Genomic DNA, 25,280 nt, shown 5'->3' on the forward strand with positions numbered 1-25,280 from the left:
CTCTCTCACAATGGGCCAGAAGTACCATGTTTAAAAAGTGATAAAATGGAGAGTGATAAACCACAAACCAATCAGTTTCTAACTGTCAATTTTCAAACCAAGCCTACGTTAGGAGCTGATCACTTTTCAAGGTTTAGTACATCGGGCTCATACTCAGATATATGAATACCCTTTCTCCCTCCCAAAGGGCGGGATAAAATACATTGACGCCCTTCGCCGCCCGCCGCGATGCCTGCGCATATGTACTAACATCGCGGTGCGGTAACGGAGACCCCCCGCGATACCTGTACTGTGGTGTGCAGGGGGTCTCCGTCTCCTCCCTGCCGCCTCCTGCTGCCTTCACATCGGGGACAGCTAAGCAGGCTGTCCCCGGCGCCTCCTACTCCCCCCTGCAGCCGGAAGGATGCCCGGCTGCGTTGCCAGGGGGAGGAAGGGCTTACCTTCCAAGGTCCAAGAGGACCTGCAAGAAGATAAGCCGGAGGGAGGGGGAGTCGGCGAGGCGGCGGGGTTGCGGCGGGCGGCAAAAAGAAGCCCATAGCCTTCTATAATCGGTGTGGCCGGGTAATAGTACATATGAAAATGTGGTAAAATGTGGTAAAATGGGGGTTTTATCGCATTTTCATTTTGATACATCTCGCCCAAAGGCCCTTATTCAGATCTGATCGCAGTACAAATTTCTTTGGAAAATGGGCAAAACCATGTGCACTGCAGGTGGGGCAGATGTAACATGTATAGAGAGAGTTAGATTTGTGTGAGTTATTTTGTTTCTGTGCAGGGTAAATACTGGATGCATTATTTTTACACTGCAATTTAGATATATTTCAGTTTCAACACACCCCACCCAAATTTAACTCTCTCTGCACATGTTACATCTGCCCCACCTGCAGTGCACATGGTTTTGCCCATTTTCCAAATAAATGTGTACTGCGATCAGATCTGAATAACAAACAGGAGTGAGTGACTTGTCCCTGTAGCATATCTCTCTCTCCCTCCCTCCCTCACATACTGTACATGTGTGTGTGAGTGTGTGTGTGTGTGTGTGTGTGTGTGTGTGAGTGCTGTCTCTCAAAAATTCACTTCTTTCTTAAACACACACTTGAATGTGTGTGTGTGTGTGTGTGTGTGTGTGTGTGTGTGTGTGTGTTTGTTGTGTGTCTCTGACATACTCAGGAGTATGACCTCTCTCACATACTTGTGTTTGTGTCTCTCTCACATACTCAGCTATATTATGTCTCTTTCTCCCTCACATATGTGTGTGTGTGTGTGTTGTCTCACTTACATACTCAGGTGTATGAGTGAGTGTCTCTACAACATTGACAGATGATCTGTACTTCCTAATTATGTCCACTCTGACCCCAGCCTTGCAGCTCTGGTACTTGCCAGGGACTCTTGAGCCATTTACCTCACCGCACGTCCCTGCAGCCTTGTTTCCACTACAACAGGGGTGGCATTCCTTGGATGGATGGGGGGGGGGGGGGGGGACAGACTTTCAGAGGGGGCTGACAGGCAGCTGTCTGAGGTAATTCTGGTTATTTTCCACAACTTTGATCTTATTTTGGTTCACACAAGTTATTGTGAGCTGCAGCTCCTGTACTAGTAACCCTTCACTGCCAGCTCACTGCATACAACAGTATTGTGGGAGGATGTCCAGTGGCAGTAAGAAGAACAATAAAATATAATTTTACATATTGTAACAACTTTACTTTCTGTATTTATCCCATTATCCCTAAAATGTACATGGAAGAAGTTGATTTATTTAAAGACCCTGTAAATGTACAGTAATACCCCTTTCACACACCTTTCACACCTCACCTAGGACTTAGGTAATTGCCGGGTTGCTGACGTGTTGACCCGGGTCGAGGTGCGGTGTGAAAGCACTAAACATTAAAACCCGGGTCAACCAACGCAGCAATTAGATACAAGAAAGACCAAATATACACTTAGCTAGCGCTGAATGTATTCGTGGGTAATGGGAAATGTTTCCAAAGTCCCGTGGTATTCCAAAATACAAAGAAAGGATAATATAGTGAAGTACAGTTTAATAAAACATTATAATTACAAACACAAATCCTAAAACATCCAGTTTGGTAATAGATAGATACCGTGTTTCCCCGATAATAAGACACTGTCTTATTTTTTTTTTTCCTCAAAAAAGACCATAGGTCTTATTTTCGGGGGAGGGCTTATTTTAATAGATGCTCCATGTTACATGCCCCACTGTGCCTTTACAAAATGCCCCACTGCGCCTTTAAAAAATGCCCCACTGCGCCTTTAAGAAATTCCCCACTGCGCCTTTAAGAAATGCCCCACTGCGATCCATAATTTAATGTACCGGTATTTGACATTTTACATGCCCCCACCTGTTTGTTTTATTACCGTTCTTTAATGGTATGTTCGTTGATGGCGCTGTGTGGTGAGCAGCATCCAGCCAGCCAGTCAGCCGCGTGATGTGCGCGGCGTGACGTCACGCCGCGCCTACCGCAATGCATCCCTGGGAACGGGAGCTGCGGTGCTGCAGGTGAGTTAGAGGAGGTGAGCGGAGGGCAGCGGGGGTCAGCGGGAGTCAGCGGGGGCTACACATATGGGGTACATAAAATTACATGGGGAAAATGATAGGTCTTAATTTCGGGGGAGGGCTTATTTTGGACCAGCGTCCAAAATCTGGGGTAGGGCTTATTATCGGGGTAGGTCTAATTATCGGGGAAACACGGTAGCAGCAAATTACCAGAGGGCGTCTGAACTGGTAGATTTGCACAGTTCAAAAGGAGCATATGATTAATGATACCCCGGTTGATAATCACTGGTCCCGGCTCCTGGTGGTAGATGCCCGTACTTTGCAAGATGCTGGCGATCACTCCGTCCACAGCTCCACCGACCACCTCGTTTCAATCTTCTAAGGGGTCTTTTTCAAGGTCCAAATGGTGTCCATTTGGACCTTGAAAAACACCATTTGGACCTTGAAAAAGTCCCTTAGAGCAGGCATGTCAAAACTGTGGCCCTCCAGCTGTTGGGAAACTACACATCCCAGCATGCCTTGCCATAGCTTTGGCATTCCCTAATAGCAAACTGTGGCAAGGCAGGATGGAACTTGTAGTTTACCAACAGCTTGAGGGCCACAGTTTAGACATGCCTGCCTTAGAGGGTTGAAACGCGCCAGCATCTTGCACAGTACGGGCATCTACCACCAGGAGCCGGGACCAGTGATTATCAACCAGGGTATCATTAATCCTATGCTCCTTTTGAACTGTGTGAATCTACCAGTTCACACACCCTCCGGTAATTTGCAGCTATCTATCTATTACCACAGCTTGGTGGATGTGATGAATTTTAACTGGATGTTTTAGGATTTGTGTTTGTAATTATAATGTTTTATTAAACTGTACTCCACTATATTATCCTTTCTTTGTATTTTGGAATACCACGGGACTTTGGAAACATTTCCCATTACCCACGAATACATTCAGCGCTAGCTAAGTGAAAGTTTGGTCTTTCTTGTATCTATGTTTTGTTTGGTGAAGGTTTGGGAAAGCTTCACATTCTAATCATTCACCTGCATAGCTGCTTTGAGCGCATTCCAAGTCCAGTACACAAATCTCTTGAATACAACCCAGCAATTAGACCTGGTTTATAAGAAGGGTTAAAACCAGGTCTGTATAATGGTGGGTTTAATATGAAAGGGCCGAGATCCCAGGTCCGACCCAAGGGGTAGAAGATATCTGTAAGAAGAGTAATTCATAACGCCATCTTGTCTCTTAAATCTGAAGTGACTTACCAACTATGTAAAAAACCATTGTAAGGAACATGGCATACTGTAAGTGTAACAGGCTCTGTAATAACCTGTATCGGCATACCTCTACATTTACTTGGCAGCAGTTATTTAAAAGTGACTAATTTAGCAAAGGTTTTTTTGCAGTTGGATAAGTAGGAAAAGCAGAAGCTGTGTGGGCTGAGGTGATTTTGTTTTGTTAACTGTGCTTTTTCTGGGCATACTAATACTATACTATACTATCTCACTCCATCTGGAAAAGCGATCCCAACTAGACAAAATGCAGAGTGTTTATCTTCATGACTTCGTCACACCTGATCTCTGCATTCCAATGCAGCAGTGCCCTATGATGAAATTAATTCCACTGACATCAGTCTTTAGATATCCACTTCCTGAAGCAGCTTTGTCTTTAAAATAAATAAATTATAGGGAGAACCATAGAGACCAGATCTGCCTCCCACATCCCAGCCAACTGCATAATAACATCTGCCTTAGTCACATGCATCCCGAAAAGGAAACAACAAAATAGGTAAGTATGTTTCATTTTGAAGTGAAAAATTAGAGCGCCAATGTCACATGATGTTTTCTCAGGCTCTAAGTACCGAACAGGGGCAATACTATAATTAAACCATTAACCAGCAAATGTTTTAGTGCAGGAAAAAGGAAACATTCCTGGGAAAACAGGCATATGTTTTACATGTATGCCAAGTAATACCCCTTTTACACCACCGCAAAACCCTGGGTCTTCGGCTGGTCAGACCCGGGTCAGCGGTGGTGTAAATGGGACACGTCGTGTGCCTGACCTGGGTAGAACACGGCTACGACCTGGGTAGAGGGGGTTGTAAATGGACCACAGCATCCGTAGGTTGGACGGGGGGCACAGACAGCCTGCGCTGCTGTCTGTTATACTCTGCAGACAGCAGCGGAGGAGGTGAATGGATACCTGTGTGCGGCATCCATTCACCTCCCGGACGACTGGGGGCTGCCCAGTTGCTTACCTTGGTGCAGGGCTGCCCCCAGCACGGCGATCAGTGTTTCCGGCGGGGATCACCGCGGTCCCGGCGCTTGGAGATGATGGCATCTCCAAGCGCCGCCTCCATTTACACTGCGGGTGAGCCCCGCAGTGTAAGTGGTGTAAATCCCGTATCTGACCCGGCTTGGATCCTTCTTCCAAATGCCGAGTCGGATCCGGGATTTTTGGTGTAAAAGGTGTATAATAGACTATTGCACAAATAAGGTAATGCATCTATAAAATGCACCAGTCAGACACAGAGAAAAGGACACCATTTTATAGGTTTCAATCAACCCATAAAATGTCTGACTCAATTCGGCTCAAGTTATGTATTACCTAACCACACCATATTACACAGTGGACCAGTATACTTAAACAAAGAGAAACAGTGGTCCATAGATAGTGGGCCACTGTTCAAAAGAAGAATTCCTTTTTGGAGGCACACTTTTGAAAAAATAAGAATGATGTTGAATAAATAAGATAAAACTTAGCTTTTATTTCCAATTATTATAAAATACTGATAACTCTATAATTTCATGTGTTACACAATTTACCATGAAGAGTTAAATAAATAAATAAATAATAATGAAACAAAGAAAGCAAACGAAAAAGGCCACTCAGATTTACTGTATATTTTTCTGTCGACACAATGGCAATTTTAGCATATAGTGTTGTCGACACAGTGGCAGGTAGTGGTGTTATTAAGTGATCATATAATGTTAATATATGATTTGTAAGGGTCCTTAATAGGCCCGGGCTGATGACATGTCCAGTTTCTGTGAAAGGTTTAAACTTCTAGCACATCTTAAATATCAGAAAAAATTGATTGTTTAGGCTAGGTAAAAAACACTTAATCACAGAGATACCCGCTGGTAGTACAGATAGTATTAGTACATGGGTAAAGATTAACATTTTAATGGCATATCAGGTATCGTAAGGGGTTTAGAAAAGCAAAAGTACAGTGAGATAGATTAAATTCTTTCTGCTGCCCAATGTCTTCACACACTAGGAGCGGACAGAGGGTGAGAGAAGAAATTAATGCACTGAGGGAAAGAAAAGACAAATGGAAAGAGGACACTTCTGTAATGCTGCTTTCAGACCGCATAACTGGCTTTGACCCTGTATTTGGAAACGTTTCCAAAAACGGGTCTGCCAGATAAAACCCCTTTCACACCGCAGCACTTAAACGGTATATTACCGTTTAAGTGCCGATTTTTTGACACTGGCAGACCCGTTTTTGGAAACTTTCCAAATACAGGGTCAAAGCCAGTGCAGCCTTCAGCCCTCCCCTCCGTGCAGCTTCCCCCCCCCCTCGCGTGTCGACCGAGAGCATGTCGACGCCCCCCCGCGCATGTCGACGCCCCCCGCGCATGTCGACGCCCCCCCCCCACCCCACCCCGCGTGTCGGCGCCCCCCCCCCCCCCCGTGTCGACTTACCCCGTGCCGGTACCTCCGTTGTGGACTGCAGCTTAGTATGCTCGGAAAGCACTTATGAAAAAAGTGTCTTCCAGAAAATGGCTGCCCCATAGGAAACCCTGTTTAAAAAAACTGTCTTCCGTATGGGGGGCAGCCATTTTCTGAAAGACACTTTTTTCATAAGTGCTTTCCGAGCATACTGAGCTGCAGTGCCGGGAACCACAACGGAGATACCGGCACGGGGTAAGTCGACACGGGGGGGCGCCGACACGCGCGGGGGGGTCGACACGCGGGGGGGGCCGTCGACACGCGCGGGGGCGTCGACACGCGCGGGGGGGCGTCGACACACGCGCGGGGGGCTCCAGTGCTGTGAATACTTAATGAGCGCTCATTAAGTATTCACTGTGCTGAATTTAGGACCCAGCTCATTGGCTGGGTCCTAAATACCGTTTCTGAGCCGATTTTTGCGCTAAAATACCGGTTCAGAAACGGGTAGGACCCTGCATTTTAACCGGTTAGAAAAAACGGCATTTTCTAACCGGTTAAGTGGGACTGAACCTTTCAGACCGCACACATTACCGTTTTAAAACGGTAAAAAAACGGCAATTTACCGTTTTAAAAGTGCGGTCTGAAAGGGGCATAAGTGGTGTTAGGTACACCCCGATACTATTGAAGCATTGCAGGGTGGAAATGCACCACCAGAAAGTCTCTCTTCCACGGATAAAAGAAAAATAATTGGAAGAAAACGATAGTGGCAGCAGTGAAGGGTTAATTGGCAATTAATGTGGCTGCAGTAGCTCCCCGAGCATCGGGACACTGACAGCCCTGACATCGCTCCAGTTACCCGCTGGTATTTCAGGTATCTTTCCTCCTCCCGCTTCCTTCTCAGGGTGCGACGGACACGCTGGCGGCGCATCTCGGTCCTGCTCTACCTTGGTATCAGGGCAGACCTAACGCCGCATACAGCGTCTGTCCCTGCACACCGCTCCTTATCCTTCTCACAGTGTGCCGGCTTCATCCCTATCACCTCCCATCCGCTCCCAGATGATGGGTCGTTTGTGACTGATCCCTGCAGTTAAACACTGTTTTCTCTCTTTTTTCCGTTTGCAGCTTTTTATTAATTTGACTCTATATCGGCCATTATTCTGAAATTGTCTAATGATTCTGGTGATATCCATCATTTCATTTATGCAGTACTTGTACATATCCACTGTTTGATAAATGCTGCTATGTAAGTTGATTAACAAAACCTAAGATATTGGGAGATATTTACCTTCTCCTATTAATTGATGTGACTCCCTGTTAATTTAATCACACGGGCTGACAGGTCAATTGCACCCTGCCATCCAGCTGCCAATAGTGCTTTCAGGCATCTTGCTTCAATTTAACAACCCATATTGAAAGATATTAGGTCATAACTTATATTCCTACTTTGTAGATTCAGTGACTGTCAAACTACCGACACACAAGGGTGTCGACATAATAACCACATCCTGATATCTTGCAATTTTCAGCACTTTGGCATTTAGACACACCCTAACCATTAAGTCAAAGCAGCGATAGATATGCCCTGGTATTTTGTTGGAGCAGCCTGATTGAATGTCTCTGAATATAGGCACATTAATTGCCAATTAACCCTTCACTGCTGCCACTATCGTTTTCTTCCAATTATTTTTCTCTTATCCGTGGAAGAGAGACTTTCTGGTGGTGCATTTCCACCCTGCAATGCTTCAATAGTATCGGGGTGTACCTAACACCACTTACAGAAGTGTCCTCTTTCCATTTGTCTTTTCTTTCCCTCAGTGCATTAATTTCTTCTCTCACCCTCTGTCCGCTCCTAGTGTGTGAAGACATTGGGCAGCAGAAAGAATTTAATCTATCTCACTGTACTTTTGCTTTTCTAAACCCCTTACGATACCTGATATGCCATTAAAATGTTAATCTTTACCCATGTACTAATACTATCTGTACTACCAGCGGGTATCTCTGTGATTAAGTGTTTTTTACCTAGCCTAAACAATCAATTTTTTCTGATATTTAAGATGTGCTAGAAGTTTAAACCTTTCACAGAAACTGGACATGTCATCAGCCCGGGCCTATTAAGGACCCTTACAAATCATATATTAACATTATATGATCACTTAATAACACCACTACCTGCCACTGTGTCGACAACACTATATGCTAAAATTGCCATTGTGTCGACAGAAAAATATACAGTAAATCTGAGTGGCCTTTTTCGTTTGCTTTCTTTGTTTCATTATTATTTATTTATTTATTTAACTCTTCATGGTAAATTGTGTAACACATGAAATTATAGAGTTATCAGTATTTTATAATAATTGGAAATAAAAGCTAAGTTTTATCTTATTTATTCAACATCATTCTTATTTTTTCAAAAGTGTGCCTCCAAAAAGGAATTCTTCTTTTGAACAGTGGCCCACTATCTATGGACCACTGTTTCTCTTTGTTTAAGTATACTAGTACTTAATTCCTGGGGGCACCTCCAACACATATAAAATGTTTTTGTGTATGTATACAAACATATTGTCTATTTAGTTGGTTCTACAAATTTACACGTAACTAGTTTATGTCCTGTGCAGGATACTACTCCTATCTTGCTACCTACACAGTGGACCAGCCTAGTTTTCATAATGATCAAAATGTTTTCCACAAATATAGATGAGGTGATAAACACATTTATACACTTCTTTCTCTGTCTTAGAGGAGTTAAGTATTTTAATTAGCAAACTCTGTATATAATAATAAATCTGGATGTCCCTTTGGAACTGTTTACATCACAATGTATGTTTGTTGTCTCATAATAAACACTGATTGCATAAACAAATAATAAGAAATAATATACCAATTTCTTTAAAATATATAATGGGTTTTAGTAATCAATTTGAACTTCTGTGACTTGCACAGATTTGTGCTTTTGTATGGGGATATAACTCCATAGTGGCTTCAATTATTCCATAAGCTGGAATTTAATGTATGGATTTCATTATCACATAAAATAAAAACATTTTCTTAGTGACATTCAGACTCACTGGTTATAAGTTATATTTACAAAATGCAAAGACTATATAAATAATATCTACAGAAGTTTATATTCATTGTATGGTCCTGTTGGAAAGCAGTGAGTCTATTTGTGGTGGTTTGATGTGTATCTAGCAAAGTGATCACTCAGCAGTGACAGAAATTCCTGAGGAAAGGAAACAGAGTTGTAGTGTGTTGGAACACTGACATTATGCTTTTGACCCATACATGTACAATGGATGACCTCTGCCAAAGCCGGGGTTTGAAAATCATGCAAATCCATATTGGAAATCCTCATTTCACTAATACAACCCAAAAACATGAAAAGGATCATTGTACATGATGTAACAGCACTGATGTAATGTGTGAGGTAGCAGCATTGCTGCAGTGTGTGTGTGTGTGTGTGTGTGTCTCTACAACTTTTTTTTTAAGTTAATAGTTACTAATGGACATCGCATCACATGTTCTCCAAAACTGATGCAATGAAGCACAAAAAGTACTGCCTGCAGATACTTTTTGTGCTTCACAATATTGTACCTGCAGGTGCGATTCTATCCAATGCAATGCGTTTTGAACTTTAAAAGTTCAAAATGCATACAATAATCGCAGTGTGTATGAGCACCTTAACAGCAATGGTGTAATGTGGGGGACCACAACATTAACACCTACAGTAACACTGATGTAATGACTAGGGTAACAGCTATGGTATGATGTGTGGTGTAACAGCACTAGTGGGCCCACAACAATGATGTAGTGAATACAGTAACAGCACTCGTGTAATGTTGGGCACCACAAAATTGATGTAATGATTAGGGTAACAGCACTGGTGGAATGTTGGGGTAACAGTACTAGTGTGTCCACAACATTGATATAATGCATAAGGTTACAACACTGGTGTAGAGAGTGGGAGCACTGGTGAAATGTGTGGGTTAGTAACACTGATGTAAATGCCTAGGGTACCAGCACTGTTGTAATGTGTGGGGCCACAACATTGATGTAAATGCCTAGGGTAATACCAGTGTACTACTTGGAGTCACAGCAATGATATGATGATTTAGTTATACTGTACGCCAAAGTGTTGTCAACTAAAGTATGCTTCCCAATATTTTAATATATTCTGCTGTGGTGCTGGAGCATCCATGAAGATTTCATGTGTTCCTGCCTCATCTAAATTTTACCTTTACAATTTTTTTTTTGTATTGTACAGTAAGTGATAATAGTGCACCTTTTTTCTTTGGTAATATAGTATGCCAATTTCAAGGACAAATATTTGAATCCTTCGACTCCCTCTGGAAATGATATATATTTGTACAGCTACAAGGTGACAAGATTTGAAATATGGGATACGGTCGAATTGTCGACTACAACTAGGTCGACAGTCATTAGGTCGACACCGTTGGGTCGACATACAGCTAGGTCGACAGGGGTCTAGGTTGACATGGGTGAAGGTCGACACATGCGTTAGGTCGACATAGGTTAGGTCGACAGTCAAAAGGTCGGCATGGGTTTTTGACTGTTTTTTTTTTGAGCCAGCATGTGCCGACAGGTGGTATTTCATGCCCTACCATCCACTAGGGAGTGGGGGAGAATAAAATAGTGCCCGAAGCATGGCGAGCACAGCAACCGATGCGAGGGGATGCGGTGCACTTTAAATTGTGTCCATGTCGACATTCGTGTAAAAAAAAACAGTGAAAACACCCATGTCGACCTAACCCATGACGACCTAACGCATGTGTTGACCTAGTGCATTTTCGACCTTCACCCATGTCAACCTAGATCCATGTCGACCTAGCTGTATGTCGACCCAACGGTGTCGACCTAATGACCGTCGACCTAGTTATGGTCGACCATTCGGTCCATACCCTCAAATACATTTAATATTTACACTAAGTGGAGAGTTTTAGGGGTATATTCGATCCCCGCTGTTTAACCCCCTTGCTGCCCGCTCTGAATACTGCCCTTAGGCTGGGTACACAGAATGTCAGACAAAAGAGACAGTGTGACAATTATTTGGTAAGGATACACACGTACAAATTGATTGCACAAAGGCCCAGATTCAGGTTGGCTCGGAAAGCTGCGAACATCACATCTTACCGAGCACCTGAGACGTCGCCCTTAAAAAAATGCCCCCCACCTCGCGTGCAGCCGCTGATTTCCCTCAGTAACATGCAGGGGGGCGGGTACATTTTACCTGCCAGGGGGGCCCGGGTCCGGACACACACTTTAAAATATATTTTTTGGGCTGCGGGTGCGTAAGGAGGACAAGGACCTGTCCGCCCGCCCGCCCGCCCATGTGTCCGGCCACCCGCCGTCAGCTGCGGCTTCCCCTGTCTGTCCTTCCCCTGCACACGGAGAGACAGACGCTAGAAGTCATAGTTCACCTCTAGCGTCTGACAGGAAGCACAGCTCTGCACTTCCAGGTAACGCTGCAGAGCTGTGCTCCCTGTCAGAGACGCTGGAAGTGAAAAATGACTTCTAGCGTCTGGCTCTCTGTGCACAGGGGAAGGCAGGGTAAGGCAGGGGGCAGTAGCAGCTGACGGGCAGTTGGCTGGGCACATATTAACCCCTTGGCAACGAGCTAGAACCCCTGGCAATGGAAATAAACCCCCTTGGCAACGAGCAAGAACCCCTGGCAAAAAATATTAACCCCTTGGCAAAATTTAAAAACCCCTTGGCAATGAGCAAGAACCCCTGGCAATGGACATTAACCCCCCCTTGGCAACGAGCAAGAACCCCTGGCAACGTACATTAACCCCCCTTGGCAATGAGCATTAACCCCTGGGAACAAATATAAACCCATTGGTAACAAGCAATAACCCCTGGCAATGTATATTAACCCCTTGGCAACGAGCAAGAACCCCTGGCAACGGACATTAACCCCCCTCTTGGCAACGAGCAAGAACCCCTGGCAACGGACATCAACTCTTGACAACAAGCAATAACCCCTGGCAATGCATATTAACCCCTTGGCAACGGACATTAACTCCCTTGGCAACAAGCAGGTAATTTATAATGTATTAGAAGCCTTACTGTGGGGGGCAACGTGGTGTGGCATAGTCAGTGTGTATCGATTCTTGTGTGACATCCCATTTTTTGGGACGGTCCTGTGGGAATTAGACACTGGCCATGCCCTCACAGTGACAAAACGGCGCCCAAAAATTTTTGACGCGTGCCTGCGGTAAGCACATATATATACCCCTATATCCTTTAATGGCCACACCTCTTTTCTGTTGCTTGCCACTCCAGGGGGGCCCCGTGACGCTGTTGTACCGGGGCCCAGGATTTCTCTTGGCAGCCCTGGTAACATGCAAGGGGATGTGTAACGAGAATACATCCCCTCACATACCTACACTAAAAACTGACTTTTATTTACGATCGCTACACTGAAGGCAGAGCGGGTGGCTGGCATCCTGTGATGTCAGCTACTGCATGTCAGCCATCTGCCCCCGCTGGGCGTTCCTATGGTCCAGCGCTGTCACCACCCCCATGCGCCCACGGTCCTCCCTCACCGCAATAAACGACATGCACATGCGAAAATATGCGCTTGCGCATACCCCAAACATCGGATCAGGGCTTAATTCGCCCCGTTCTGATTGAACAAGAATCCAGCCCAATATGTCCTGCCAGACATCACAACTTTTGCATGCCCAGTTGTGATGTTACTATTGTCTGCAACCAGCCTAATAGGTCGGTTGGTCAGTCACCCGTACACACAGGCAGATGTACTCATATATCTGCCAGATGCATGTCCATCTGCGGTGCTGAAAAACCGTCATGATGGGGGAAATTTACTAAAATACGGCAATTCGTATTCGTATTGATGTGCTATCAATACAAATATGAATTGCCGTATTTTCGTGATAGTAAATGTCAAAAATAAGTGTATTTCTGGATACAAATACACCTATTTTTTACAAATTTCCTTAAGAAAATTTCCCCCGATATGTCTGTGAGTGATGCCATGCACAGACATATCGGGTGCACTTAACAATATATAGTTCGCCACAGTACAAATAATATAATGCATAGGGATGTATTCAATGCTGCTGGAAAGCTGTTACAGCGAGCAGGGTCAGTCGCTAGGTTTTTGGAGCGAGGGGAAAACGGCGTATATGGCCGCTAAAACAGTGAGACTCGCGGCTAAATGCAACGTGCTCCCTGCATTAGCCGCGAACCTCACTGTTAGGGGTAATCCTCACTGTCCTCTGACAACGAGGATTTCCCCGGCCGCGTTGAATAGGATGAGCGAGAATCACTTGTTATTGGCTATCCCCGCCGTTTAACTCCCTCACCAGCCGCATTAAATACACCCCACAGTATATAACAAGCATTTAAAAGGTAGACTATGAGGTGTGTGTATGTATATATATATATATATATATATATATAGAGAGAGAGAGAGAGAGAGAGAGAGAGAGAGAGAGAGAGAGAGAGATTTATACAAGTCTGCAGACCATGTAACTCATTTTACATTGTAAGACAACTCTAGAGAGTGATAAATACACTGACCAAAAGAACTACCCTCCAAACATGTCTACATCGCTGACCATAATCAGAATTGCATTGTATTGCTGAGCTGAGAATAAGTGGGAAATGCATTCAGCAGGGGATGCTCTGAAAATGTGTGCAAAAGATGAAGTGCTGACACAGAAAATACAATGTGCAGGGGAAATGAAAAACCATGAGAACGAAGAGAAACGATTCTGCAGTTACAGTTGTCCTAACATACAATATAAAGATACTGACAATTGGATTCAGAATAAGAGAAGTGGAACTGTGCAGTTCATCAGCGCAGAACAAAAAACAGACCTGCATTCTGAATGTAGGACGAGAGAAGTGGCACTATGCTGTTCATACAGGCAGAATAAGTCTGGATAGTACGATGCATGTCCATCATACAGACTGAGAGATGTCTGTACACACAAAATAATTTGTAGTGTATTTAATTGGACCATTTATCAGTTTTAAAGGTACTTGTATAGTTTCACAGCGGCAGTTACGTAGTCAGCGTAGTGTCCCTGTGAGTTCCCACGGCCAGCATAGTTAGCGTAGTCAGCATCCCTGTGAGAATCAGCGTAGTGTTCCCGCAGCCCCTGTGAGAATCAGCATAGTGTTCCAGCGGCCAGTGTAGTTATCGTAGTCAGCATAGACAGGGTCCCTTTCAGTATCAGCATCGTGTTCCCGCAGCCAGGTTTGTCATTATGTTCGTGGCTACCTCAGAGCCGGGCACGGGCCTAGAGGCGGCACATGTTAAGGGCGGCAGCCAGCAGGGACGTTTTTACAGGGGGTACAAGCTGTGCATCATCCCGCAGCAGCATTCCGCTGGACTACAGCACCTTGGTGTCAGTGGGCTGCAGTGCTGCTTGCTCCTGGGGTCTCAGTGTTGCCAGGATCTCCAGGCTATGCAGAGCTCTCCGAGTGTCCACCTGGGTGCACTCTGGGCTGCAGCGCCCTCCCTCAGCCCTGTTATGATGTGTTACCAGGCTCCTAGCTCCCATCGACCCGCTGCAGTACCGCTATTGCTTATGCTGCTGCTGTCCGGATGTCTCAGCCCCCTCCATGCCTGCCGATGAATGCTGCTGCAGGAGGAGGAGAGTGGTGTCCTGGCTGACGGTGCCTGCCACCACAGCTATTGCTGCCGCTGCTGCCCGGATGTTTCAGCCCTCTCCCTACCCGCCAGTGACTGCTGCTGCGGAGGAGGAGGAGCGCGGTGTCCGAGCTACCGGTGCCCACCACAACTGCTATTGCTGCTGCTGCCGTCCGGGTGTCTCAGTCAGCCCTCTCCCTGCCCGCAGGTGAGTGCTGTGGAGGAGGAAGAGTGCGTTGACCTGGACAAGTGGAAGAGGTAACTCCGAGGAGGAGCCCTTTTGAGCTCCCTCCACTCTATTTTAAAAATCCAAAAGGGTCCTCCCTGGAAATGTTGTGCCTAGGGGCAGCCTGACCCCTAAATCCGGCCCTGGGCTACCTGGAGCTTATGTAGTTAGTCAGCGTTAGACAGTTAGCGCGTAGTCAGTATGTTCGCGGCTAGTCGGAGCTTACGTAGTTAGTGTAGTTAGTCAGCGTTACATGTGAATGTTTTCTTTAAACACCCCCACTATCCACGTCACCCCGAAGCATGGCGAGCACAGCGACCCCAGTGAGGGGATGCGTTATGTGTCCTCCTGACCTGTTCATACCCCCACTATCCATGTTGGCGTGGAGTTGATTTTATAACATGTGGCGAGCGCAACGAGCCCGACGCGTAGCGAGCGCAGAGAGCCCCACAAGGGGAAGTGGATTACTTGACATGTATTCCGTGTCCTCTCACGGGGCTCGCTGCGCTCGCCACGCTTCGGGCTCGTTTTACGTGTCCCCTCACGGGGTTCACTTTGTTCGCGACGCTTCGGGCTTGCCACACTTTATAAGATCAACTCCACACCAATGTGGATAGTGGGGGTATGAACAGGTTGGGAGGACGCGTCTACCTCGCAGGGCTCGCTGCGCTCGCCATGCTTCGGGCTGGGGTGGATAGTGGGGGTTTGAAAAGGGGGCATTTGCGAGTATGTAACATGGAGCACTGGCAAATGCATCCTTTATTGTGCATGAGATGCACTTGCACCCCCCTTTGTGCATGAGACGCACGAGCTACCCCTACCCCTAACCCAGGGCACGACAAACCCTGGGCGCCAGGACCAGATTCTGCTTCCTGGCGACCAGATATTTTTTGGAGGAAGAAACAAAATCTGGTCAGAGTGGTGGACAACCCAGAGCAGGTCCCCCGCGGCTATTTCAAAACTGGAGCCGGCATCACAAACTAGCACTTCAGCAGCAGCAGCCTGGCCTCCAGCGTACACAGCCCCTGTGGCCAGCCCAGCCCCCCCCCCCAGGTCACTGGGCAGACACACAGGTGTACTCATTAGTCACTGACACTTCCCAGTTTCCCTGCAGGTACACAGGTGTACTCATTACTCACTGACACTTCCCAGGTCACCCGTAGATGGAGCATAACATGTATCTTATAGAGTTTAGCATTTGTGCAACTTTGTAAATCTAGCTACACAACTGACTGATTTGACAAACCGCACTAGCGGGAACTAAAGGATGATCCGAAATACATTTGATTTTTAGTTTACACACTATATACCCATTATGGCCTGTGTTATAATACGTAATGGGTGTGTGACAGGTGTAATAGGCATTATGATGTCCCTATTTTTAGCAGGGCTGTGGAGTCGGTAGATAAATGTTCCGACTCCAAATACTTCTGACGCCGACTCCTCGACTCCGACTCCTCTGTATTAATATGCAAATGTATTTGATACATTCCTTGAAGGAAAGAAAGGCAACATACATATTATTACTACAGTAACTAGAGGCTGGGAAGCCAACAGTCTACTGTATTTAAGTTTAAGCAAAGGACAAACACAATGAAAACAAAGTTTTATTAATTTTTTTATTAATTATTTAAATGGCTGGATAGTAGCAGTAGGCATAAACATCAGGAACAGGAACTTTACCAGTTCAAAGATAAAAACCACATTATTTGTTTGTTTTGGGAACAAAAACAATAGGAAAGGTTCAGAAGTGTGGAGCATGAGTTCCGCATGCTTTGTGACGACAACAAAAATCAACGAGCCACAATCTCCGCTGGTTTGCTTGCTCGTCACCGTTCAATTCATGGACACAAGGAACGATTTCTTTACCGAATCGTTACTGGCAACGAAAAATGGTCGGTGCATTGTTTGCCGACTCCGACTCCAGGTACTCGAAATTTCCTCCGACTCCGAGACTCCGACTCTGACTCCACAGCCCTGATTTTTATTTGGTCTGGCTCCTACACTTTCATCCTAGCTCCTAGAATTTAAAGAAATTTGTCGAGCCCCATCTCCCTGAAGCGGACATGGGCAGGGTTGCCGTACCCTGCCGCAAGATTTAATGAGACGCTCGTGCGTCTCAGGCAGATGGAGCTACTTTCTGCCGGCGCCCGCATGATTGCCTCTCCCCCGGCGTACGCCAGCTCAGGGTATCTGGCGGTAACCTGCGCTGTGTGATAGGCGCTCACTAGGCTTGCCAGGGATACCAGGGACAGAGCTGCAGCTCGCGGGGACAGTACGGTGACTATGCTGCCTGACGTGGACACTACGCTGACTACTTAGCTTAACCTACGCTGAAAATGTAGCGCAGCCTGCTGCCGTGAAACTACACAAGTACCCCATTAAATACCACGAACAGGGAGGTAGCAGCTATAGACCCAAGTCTATAGACCTAAGTGCTGTCCGTGGAAATCAAGGTCTATTGTAAGCTGTGTGAATGTTAAATATCAGCAGATAGAAATGATTTGTCAAGGATCAGACGTCTGGAATTTAATCATTTGTCTCTACTTAAGATTCTTGAGTATGCTTAAATAAAGCGAAAATAACCAGCACTCTCCACTTACAGATCCGTGTAAGCGCTCAGCCTCGGGGAAAGATTTGTGAATGGTTCCTCCCATTAATGTTTCTGCCTCAGAATTCCAAAGGACTTGAGCCTGAATGAGCTACAAAACCCGCACCCACTCACTCCTAATTTCTCTCTATTCAGAGTCAGCATCTCACGTAGGCTCCATGCAGAATGTACATCTCTCTGTGTACACTTTCCTCCGCTGTGCTACGCTACGGAAAACATCTAGTGCTGAATGCAGGAATGACAATACTGATACCCCTGTATGTACATGATAGAAAGGGCTATTACCCATTATATATTTACAGTATCTTTTAACATAACAATAATAACATTCTTATAGATGTTACCAATTTCGAATATCATACAGGTTCCTAAGAATTGTTAGGTTGTCTTCAAACTTTAAAATGTAACACAAATTCGAGCATTTCATAGGTGTATCCAGTTGTCTAGGCACAAGATGGAAAATTTGTTACACACATCTCAACTGACCAACATTTACCATTCAGTCTTTCTTCCTTCCACCAAACTGTCTCTCTGGGATATGATATGTACAAAAGTCTGTATGAATACTGTTGACTTGGCCCCTACGTTTATAGTAAAGTATCAGCTCTATATATATGTCTAGTGTACATGAGTCTCCGAAACACTGCCATCTGCTGGCAGCGAGTGATAGTACATCTCTTTCTCACACATGCACAAACACAGAAGGTAGCAGATTAGTTTTCGAAGCTTTTGCTTCAATATGGCTTACTAGTATTATTATATGTTTTATAGTGGTTTGTAGTGTTTTTAGACATATGTACACTCACTTTTATTTGGTGATCTTAAAGTTTTGGTGTACACAATGGTGATACAACAAAAAACAATGTTTTTATAATGGAAATGAAAATGAACCCATCACTAGGGATAGAATTCAGATAGCTGCAGGTTGAGCCAGATGGTCTGAGGTAAAAAATCTAGAGTTATCCTATTACAGATCCACATTCAACCCATAAGCTGCCCTGATTTCTGCTCCAAACTCTAGAAGTGCTTAATATTATTCAGCAAAAGAACAACAACAAAAATGGCTGGCCTTCTGCGTGCTGATGTGAATCCTCTCTTTGGCCACCGACAATGTATGTTATCAAAGCATATATATATATATATATATATATATATCAAAGCATTTTATACTGTATTAACTAGGATTAGCGAACCTATTATTATAGTATCATTAAATCTATATAAATCCACTGGCCTAATAGCTATAGTGAGATGCAATGGGGGTGCTGGCAACTTGAGGTACAAGGGGGACAAATACAAGTGACTCACAAATAATGATTGCAGTACCCCAATAGATCAAAATTGTACTTATTATGGGAACAATGCTGCATACACAGTACACAACAATAAACTATTCTACATGTTCTACATTAGTCTACAGAGGAATGGAACCAGAAGATACCATGGCAAATACTATATATAATTAAGATGGTATACCGATAGATTTGATGTACACACCTATTATTGTTTATATGTTGCTGCATATAAATTCTAAATTTAAGGTATAAACTGATAGAGCACCATCCTGTGGCAATTAAAATATCATAAACTCAACATACGAATGAATCAGTCTTAGCTGCTGCAATGTTTTTTTTGTACAAAAGCAAGAGCATGTGTGCAAAGTTCTCACATAATAAAAACAGCAGCGACAATCCGTAATGTAACAATATATTAAGTCTGCTGCCAGGAGAATGGAACAGACTAGTCAGCAGTGTTGGCACAAGTACAGCAATCTCCCAAAGACCGATGGGCAGCACCCATAGAAGAGCAGAAGTGCTTGTGACGTAAATAGAGGAACATACTGTAAAAGGATCAGAAAGAGGTCTGACGTGACTAATCTGTGGCTGTATCTCAATTATGTAAGGTAACAAATGTCATCACAAAGAACTACCAATGAAGCCTAATTTGTGACATTACTGTATGTTGAAGCCATATTGTTAATAGTGCAGGAAGTCACCTGCATATTTTTAAAACCAGATATTTATATGCTAGTAAGGAAGAAAACACTAGAATGGGACATTTACAGTGAAAGATTTACCAGTATTTTGATCATTGGGTGTAAACTATGAACATTTCACGAGTCACAGAATTAAGGGGATCAGTATGAAATCCCGGCGGTCGGAATCCCGGCGGTCGGAATACCGACGCCAGTATCCCGAACACCAGAATGCCGACAAGGGGGGGCCGCCGATCGCATCCCGCCCCCCCACCCAGTGGGACAAAGTGCTGGCATTGCGGCGGTCAGGATTCTGGCGTCGGCATTTCGACCATCGGGATTCCGACCGCCGGGATTTTGACCGCATCCCAAATTAAGACTGTCTGGTCTTAGGAGAGACATTGGGACAGATTCTCTAAGCTTCAAAAGTGATAAAATGGAGAGTGATAAACAGCCAGCCAATCAGCTCCTGTCTGACATTTTCAAACACAGTCTGTGACAATGCAGGTAGGCTCTCCATTTTATCACTTTTGAAGCTTAGAGAATCTGTCCCATTATCTGGTGGCATAGAGCATCTACAGTATGCCCCATGACTACGTCCACAATTAAAGGGTAGGGTTGAACCCAACACACTCATTCAGCAATGAATGGGTTATCAGAACTAGAGGAACAATGTCTGTAACAGTTATTAGTGCTACATAAATTGATTTGCAAGAACAAGATGCATCAGGTAATGCCAATAAAAAGCAGGATATTTGTACAAGAGGAAATGGTAACCAATTCAGTTGTTCCCACACAGTAACAAGGTAGCAATAAAAATTACATCCTCTCCTGCATAGTAACCTGGATAGGAGTACTACTAGTGGAATCATATGACCCACTAAGAAGCCTAGGGCATCAAGATCATCTCCTCCCAAAAACAAATAGCAATCTATGATATATGTCACCAGGTCAGGAGGCTAAAGAGATTTCAAATGCTAGCGGAGTTAATTGTGTTTACTAGCTCTAAAAAAGGTTACTAGTAACTAATGGTGCTTTTTGTTATCTGTACTATTTTTGTTATGTATTCACTGTAATATTAAGTTATGTTTCCCTGTAATGTTCTTTTGTATGCCTTATATGCCTTTTGGCACCTTAGAAATAAAATGTAATAATAATAATAGAGATGAAATGCTTAAGCCAGAATAAACTCCCAACAATATAGCAATTAGTGGTTCAGTAGAAACATGGGAATTTACTCACCAGAAGGCTGTAACAGAATGGGTTTCTAGTACAGAACAAAATGCGCTACTAGAACTGAAGTGGTTTACTCAGCCCAGAATTCTGTTTATTGGTTCCAGAGAAAATGATTCATCACAGCCCAGCACTCAATGGGTGCTGGTAAGAAATGGTTAAACACATCTCAGTGTAGTACTGGAAGCATTACCAGTACTAGGAGGATCAGCTTATTGCAGATAAGCTTTGTATGGGTTACTGGATTTATAGGGATATGCTAGCAGACCCCAGAACTGAATGAGTTAATAGATACAGTAAATCTTCTCACCATAATCCACATTCAGGAAGAACCTTTACCCGAATAGGTGATTAGATGAAGGAAATGACCCTCACAGAGAACTAATGGGGCTACAGGAGTCTGACTAATGGTTACTGGCAGTACAGGAATCAGATCCCCCTCTTCCGGCAATTTACAGGTTACAGTACAGGAGTCAGGTCGCCCCATTCAATGAATCAAGTCATTAATAATGTTCCCACAAACATGTGTAATTATTATTATATTACTTATTGCTAAAGCATCAGTGTCACTTACCTCTTCCACAGTCAGTGGCATACAGATCCTGTACTCCTTCAGCAGCATGATAAGAGGCTGACAAGGAACCAGTGCAAGTAAAAGGCGGTGTGACAATGAGTTTGGAGGAACACCACAGCACCCCTAGATGATGGCAATCCTTGCAGAGTGTGCAGCTCGGGGCATGAGGGTAGGGCTGACACGGGCAGACAGCGAGCTCAAAGCCCCCGATTCTCAGGCTGTAAGCAGCATCCTATATTAATCTATACAGAAGCAGCGGCTCCAGTCCACGCGTGGAAATGGTCAGGGATCAGTGCTCTGCAGCCATCAGGACATGCCAGGAAGCTTTGCTATAGGAACGAGTACTGCAGAGGAATGCCTGTCACTTCTCAGCGTGTGCAAGCGAAGCCCCCCAGCCCAAGTGATGCACTCCCGGGGGATAGACACTGTAGATAGGATCCCAGAGCACTGCACAGTGCTGCACGCGTAGAACGAACAGGGCAGGCTCAGGCTGCTGCTTTGTATCCCCCCAGCAGCAGCAGATGATGCAGCCTCAGTTCCTACATGTGTGTGACATCAGCAGAAGGAAGGATGTGAGGCTGCTGCTGGGGCCAATTGGAGATCTTCACACACAAGAATGTCAGTTTAAACAGCCTTCCATGCCTGGCTCTGGGGTCTGCAGCCAGGGGAGGGAGGAAGGGAGTAGGGGGCCTCTCATTCTACACATCCACATGTTACTTGAGGTCAGCTTGCCGCACAGCATTCCTGCACCATACTTTCCATTACACAGTCATTTCATAGTCATTTATCACTGTAACCAGGCAATGATAATGCACCAGCCACCTATTGCTATGTCATAGTATCATTAACATTTTTATTATATGAAATATTCGCCTGTATTTTCTGGAAAGAAGCCAGTTGTTGCTGGTTTATATTCTCTCTCTCTCTCTATCTCTCTCTCTCTCTCTCTCTCTCTCTCTCTCTCTACATATATCAAAGCTTATGTTTTTCTTTCAGTTAGTTTTTTTTCTCTCTTAAAAATATAACAGAAATTACATTTTATTTAAGTTGCACATTATTTCTGGCGATAAGCAATGGTCAACCATAGCAATTGCATATGATTGGCATAACAATGGAATAGCTCTGCCCAGCTCCCATTACTTATTGATCCAAAAAAAACTATTACATTTAAGATACATATTTATATCCAATACGCCAAAGCTCCCTCAATTACAGCAGCGAGTTCCCGCCTCACTGACAGCAGCGAGTTCCCGCCTCACTGACAGCAGCGAGTTCCCGCCTCACTGACAGCAGCGAGTTCCAGCCTCACCGACAGCATTCCATTCCCTTACAGACAGCATCCCACCACTGAATTGCTGACAGGCATACACATTTCTGACATAACATTTCAACTGTTTTATTCATGTACACTGTTACCCAGTTACATTTTTTTTGTTTGTAAATTCTATTTTATTTTGTTCTTTTTTATTGAAGCAAAAACAACATCTCCCACTACTGTTCCGTAGGCATACGTTACACAACATAGGCATTCATATAGCTTAAGGCTTGTATAAAATACAGACATAGGGGGTGATTTAACATCACACGGTCCCCAGCATATTTGCGCCGGGAACCGATGATGCAGCTATGTGCATGCGTATGGGCGATTAGAATGCCTTCGGAGAGTAACCTGTCTTTTCCATTTGTTATGCAGGGTGACTAGCCTCTTGTTTAATGTTAATACAGTTATACAGGTGTAGCACATTGCGGTGTCATGTTGGTATTATTGTAATGGTGGAGCAGACTGCTGTGTCATGTTGTTATTAATGTGCAAGTTGGTGTGTCATGTTATTGTACTGTTGAAGCTGACTCTGTTGTCATGTTTATATTGCAGATTGCTGTGTCATGTAATTGTTATTGTACTGTTGGAGCAGACTGCGGTGTCATGTTATTGTTAATAATGGAATGGAATTGTAGTTGTCATGTTATTGTTATTGTGCTGGCGTGTATGGTGTACATGGAGTATAGCCATCCATTTTTTACAGGTTTTTTTTTTTTTTTCATTATATTTTTCAGAAATGCCAGGATCAATGGGCAACCCGTTTTGGGCTCGATTTATCGAGATCCACAAGGAAAACGACTGCCTCTGGAGGACCGATCATGGGGACTTTCGTAATCAGGCGAAAAGGAATCAGGCATAAAACAAATTGGTTCGTTACAGTAGAGCCCGTGACAGTGCTGCAGACTCTAAGTGGGTTCGGAGGAAGATCGCAATAATGTGAACAGTGTTGGTGAAGGAGTACAATCAAGTCCTGGAATCTCAACATTCAGGAGCCAGGACTGATGACCTTTACATGCTGAAATTGTGGTACTATGAGCGAAATAAATTTATCGCTGAACAAGCTTCAAGGACAAGATCAGAGGGTACTCCTATGGATGAAGACTCTCCATCAAGTGATTCACTTGAAGATCCGGAGAGTGCGGACATAGTAAGTTTTTGATATGACATGTAAAATTGAATGATATTATAATTTTTTTATTTTTTTTCTAGGAAGTTACCCCTGAGCCGGAAGCAGAGACTGGTCCTGTTGCGGAAGCAGTGGCTCCTCCTCCGGAGGAGAGTGTATCTGGACCTCCCCCAAGGAAGCCAAGGAGGAAGCAGCCCTCCCAGACGACCAGCTCTGTTCCAATCGACCAAGAGCATTGTTGTAAGCATGCGGAGGAAGCTCCAAAAAATCCCCAGGATTATTGTCAAAATTTTGCCAACCACATTGCTGGTGAGATGCGGTCCATGGACACAGACCAGTTCCACATTTTTAAGCGGTTAGTACATTGCGGTATGTCACGCGCAGCAGACAAAAATTTGAGTGATGAGTGTGACATAACGCCATGTCCTATACGCCACAGGCCATTGCCCCCACCGCCCAACTACCCACATCCCATGTACATTGCGCCGGGTAATCCTCTGCCTACTCATTCTTCTTTTTATGCACCGGGGCCCCCTATACCATCCACCACTGACACCTCTTCATTGTCTGGTGGTGTGTACTCAGCAATCCCCTACCCCAGAGGATGATGTTTTTTTTTATTAATTAATTTTTTAATTTGGCTTCATTTTTTAATTTAATGGCTTATAAAAATGTTCTTGTTCTTCTCCTTGATTTGTTAGTTCAACGATAAATTTCTTTGCTCATTTTACCACTATTTCGTTTTTTTAAAGGTCACAGTACGGTACTTCTGAACGTTGTGATGTCCGTACTTGTTGTTCTCCTTCACAAACCACTGTACAACATTTTTGCATCTTCTTCCGAACTCATGGAAAGTTTGCAGCACTGTTTACAAAGCTTTACTGTAATAATCAATAGTTGTATGCCTGATTCCGATTTGCCTGGTTGTGATAGTCCCTTCCACAGAAGGTGTGCGCAGCGAGCCCCGCGAGGGGCGGCAGAACGCGTCCTCTGACCTTTTCATACCCCCACTATCCACGTCGGCGTGGACTTGATTTTATATAGTGTGGCGAGCGCACATATGATTTTATATAGTGTGGCGAGCGCTGTGCTTGCCACGCTTCAGGCCTGGTGGCTCGCTGCTCTCGCCACACTATATAAAATCAACTCCACGCCGACGTGGATAGTGGGGATATGAAAAGGTCAGAGGGCGTGTTCCGACACCTCTCGCGGGGCTCGCTACGCTCGCCACGCTTCGGGGTGGCGTGGATACTGGGGTGACACAAAACAATGCCAGAGGTGCTTACATGCCATAGTAAGCACCCATCACATTTCATGGCATGGGTGCTTGTACAATGCAATATCGCCTCGCATTCGGTGCCATGCGATCCTATGCGATATTTCATTGTATA

The 25,280-nt window shown here is 44.6% G+C and overlaps 1 protein-coding gene across 1 annotated transcript in view; it reads right to left on the minus strand.

Annotated features, from left to right (window-relative positions):
- The window catches only part of PITPNC1 (phosphatidylinositol transfer protein cytoplasmic 1), a 234,742-nt gene extending 212,725 nt beyond the window's left edge, over positions 1–22,017 (minus strand). The window contains exon 1 of the mRNA XM_083148189.1: positions 21,443–22,017. Coding sequence (XP_083004315.1) covers positions 21,443–21,490 — 48 coding nt within the window. The 5' untranslated portion in view covers positions 21,491–22,017. The remainder of the gene's footprint in view (positions 1–21,442) is intronic.
- Between the last annotated feature and the right edge of the window lie 3,263 nt (positions 22,018–25,280).

Source organism: Crinia signifera, chromosome 6 (genome assembly GCF_055691185.1).
Source record: "Crinia signifera chromosome 6, ASM5569118v1, whole genome shotgun sequence".
NCBI classification, from domain to species: domain Eukaryota; kingdom Metazoa; phylum Chordata; class Amphibia; order Anura; family Myobatrachidae; genus Crinia; species Crinia signifera.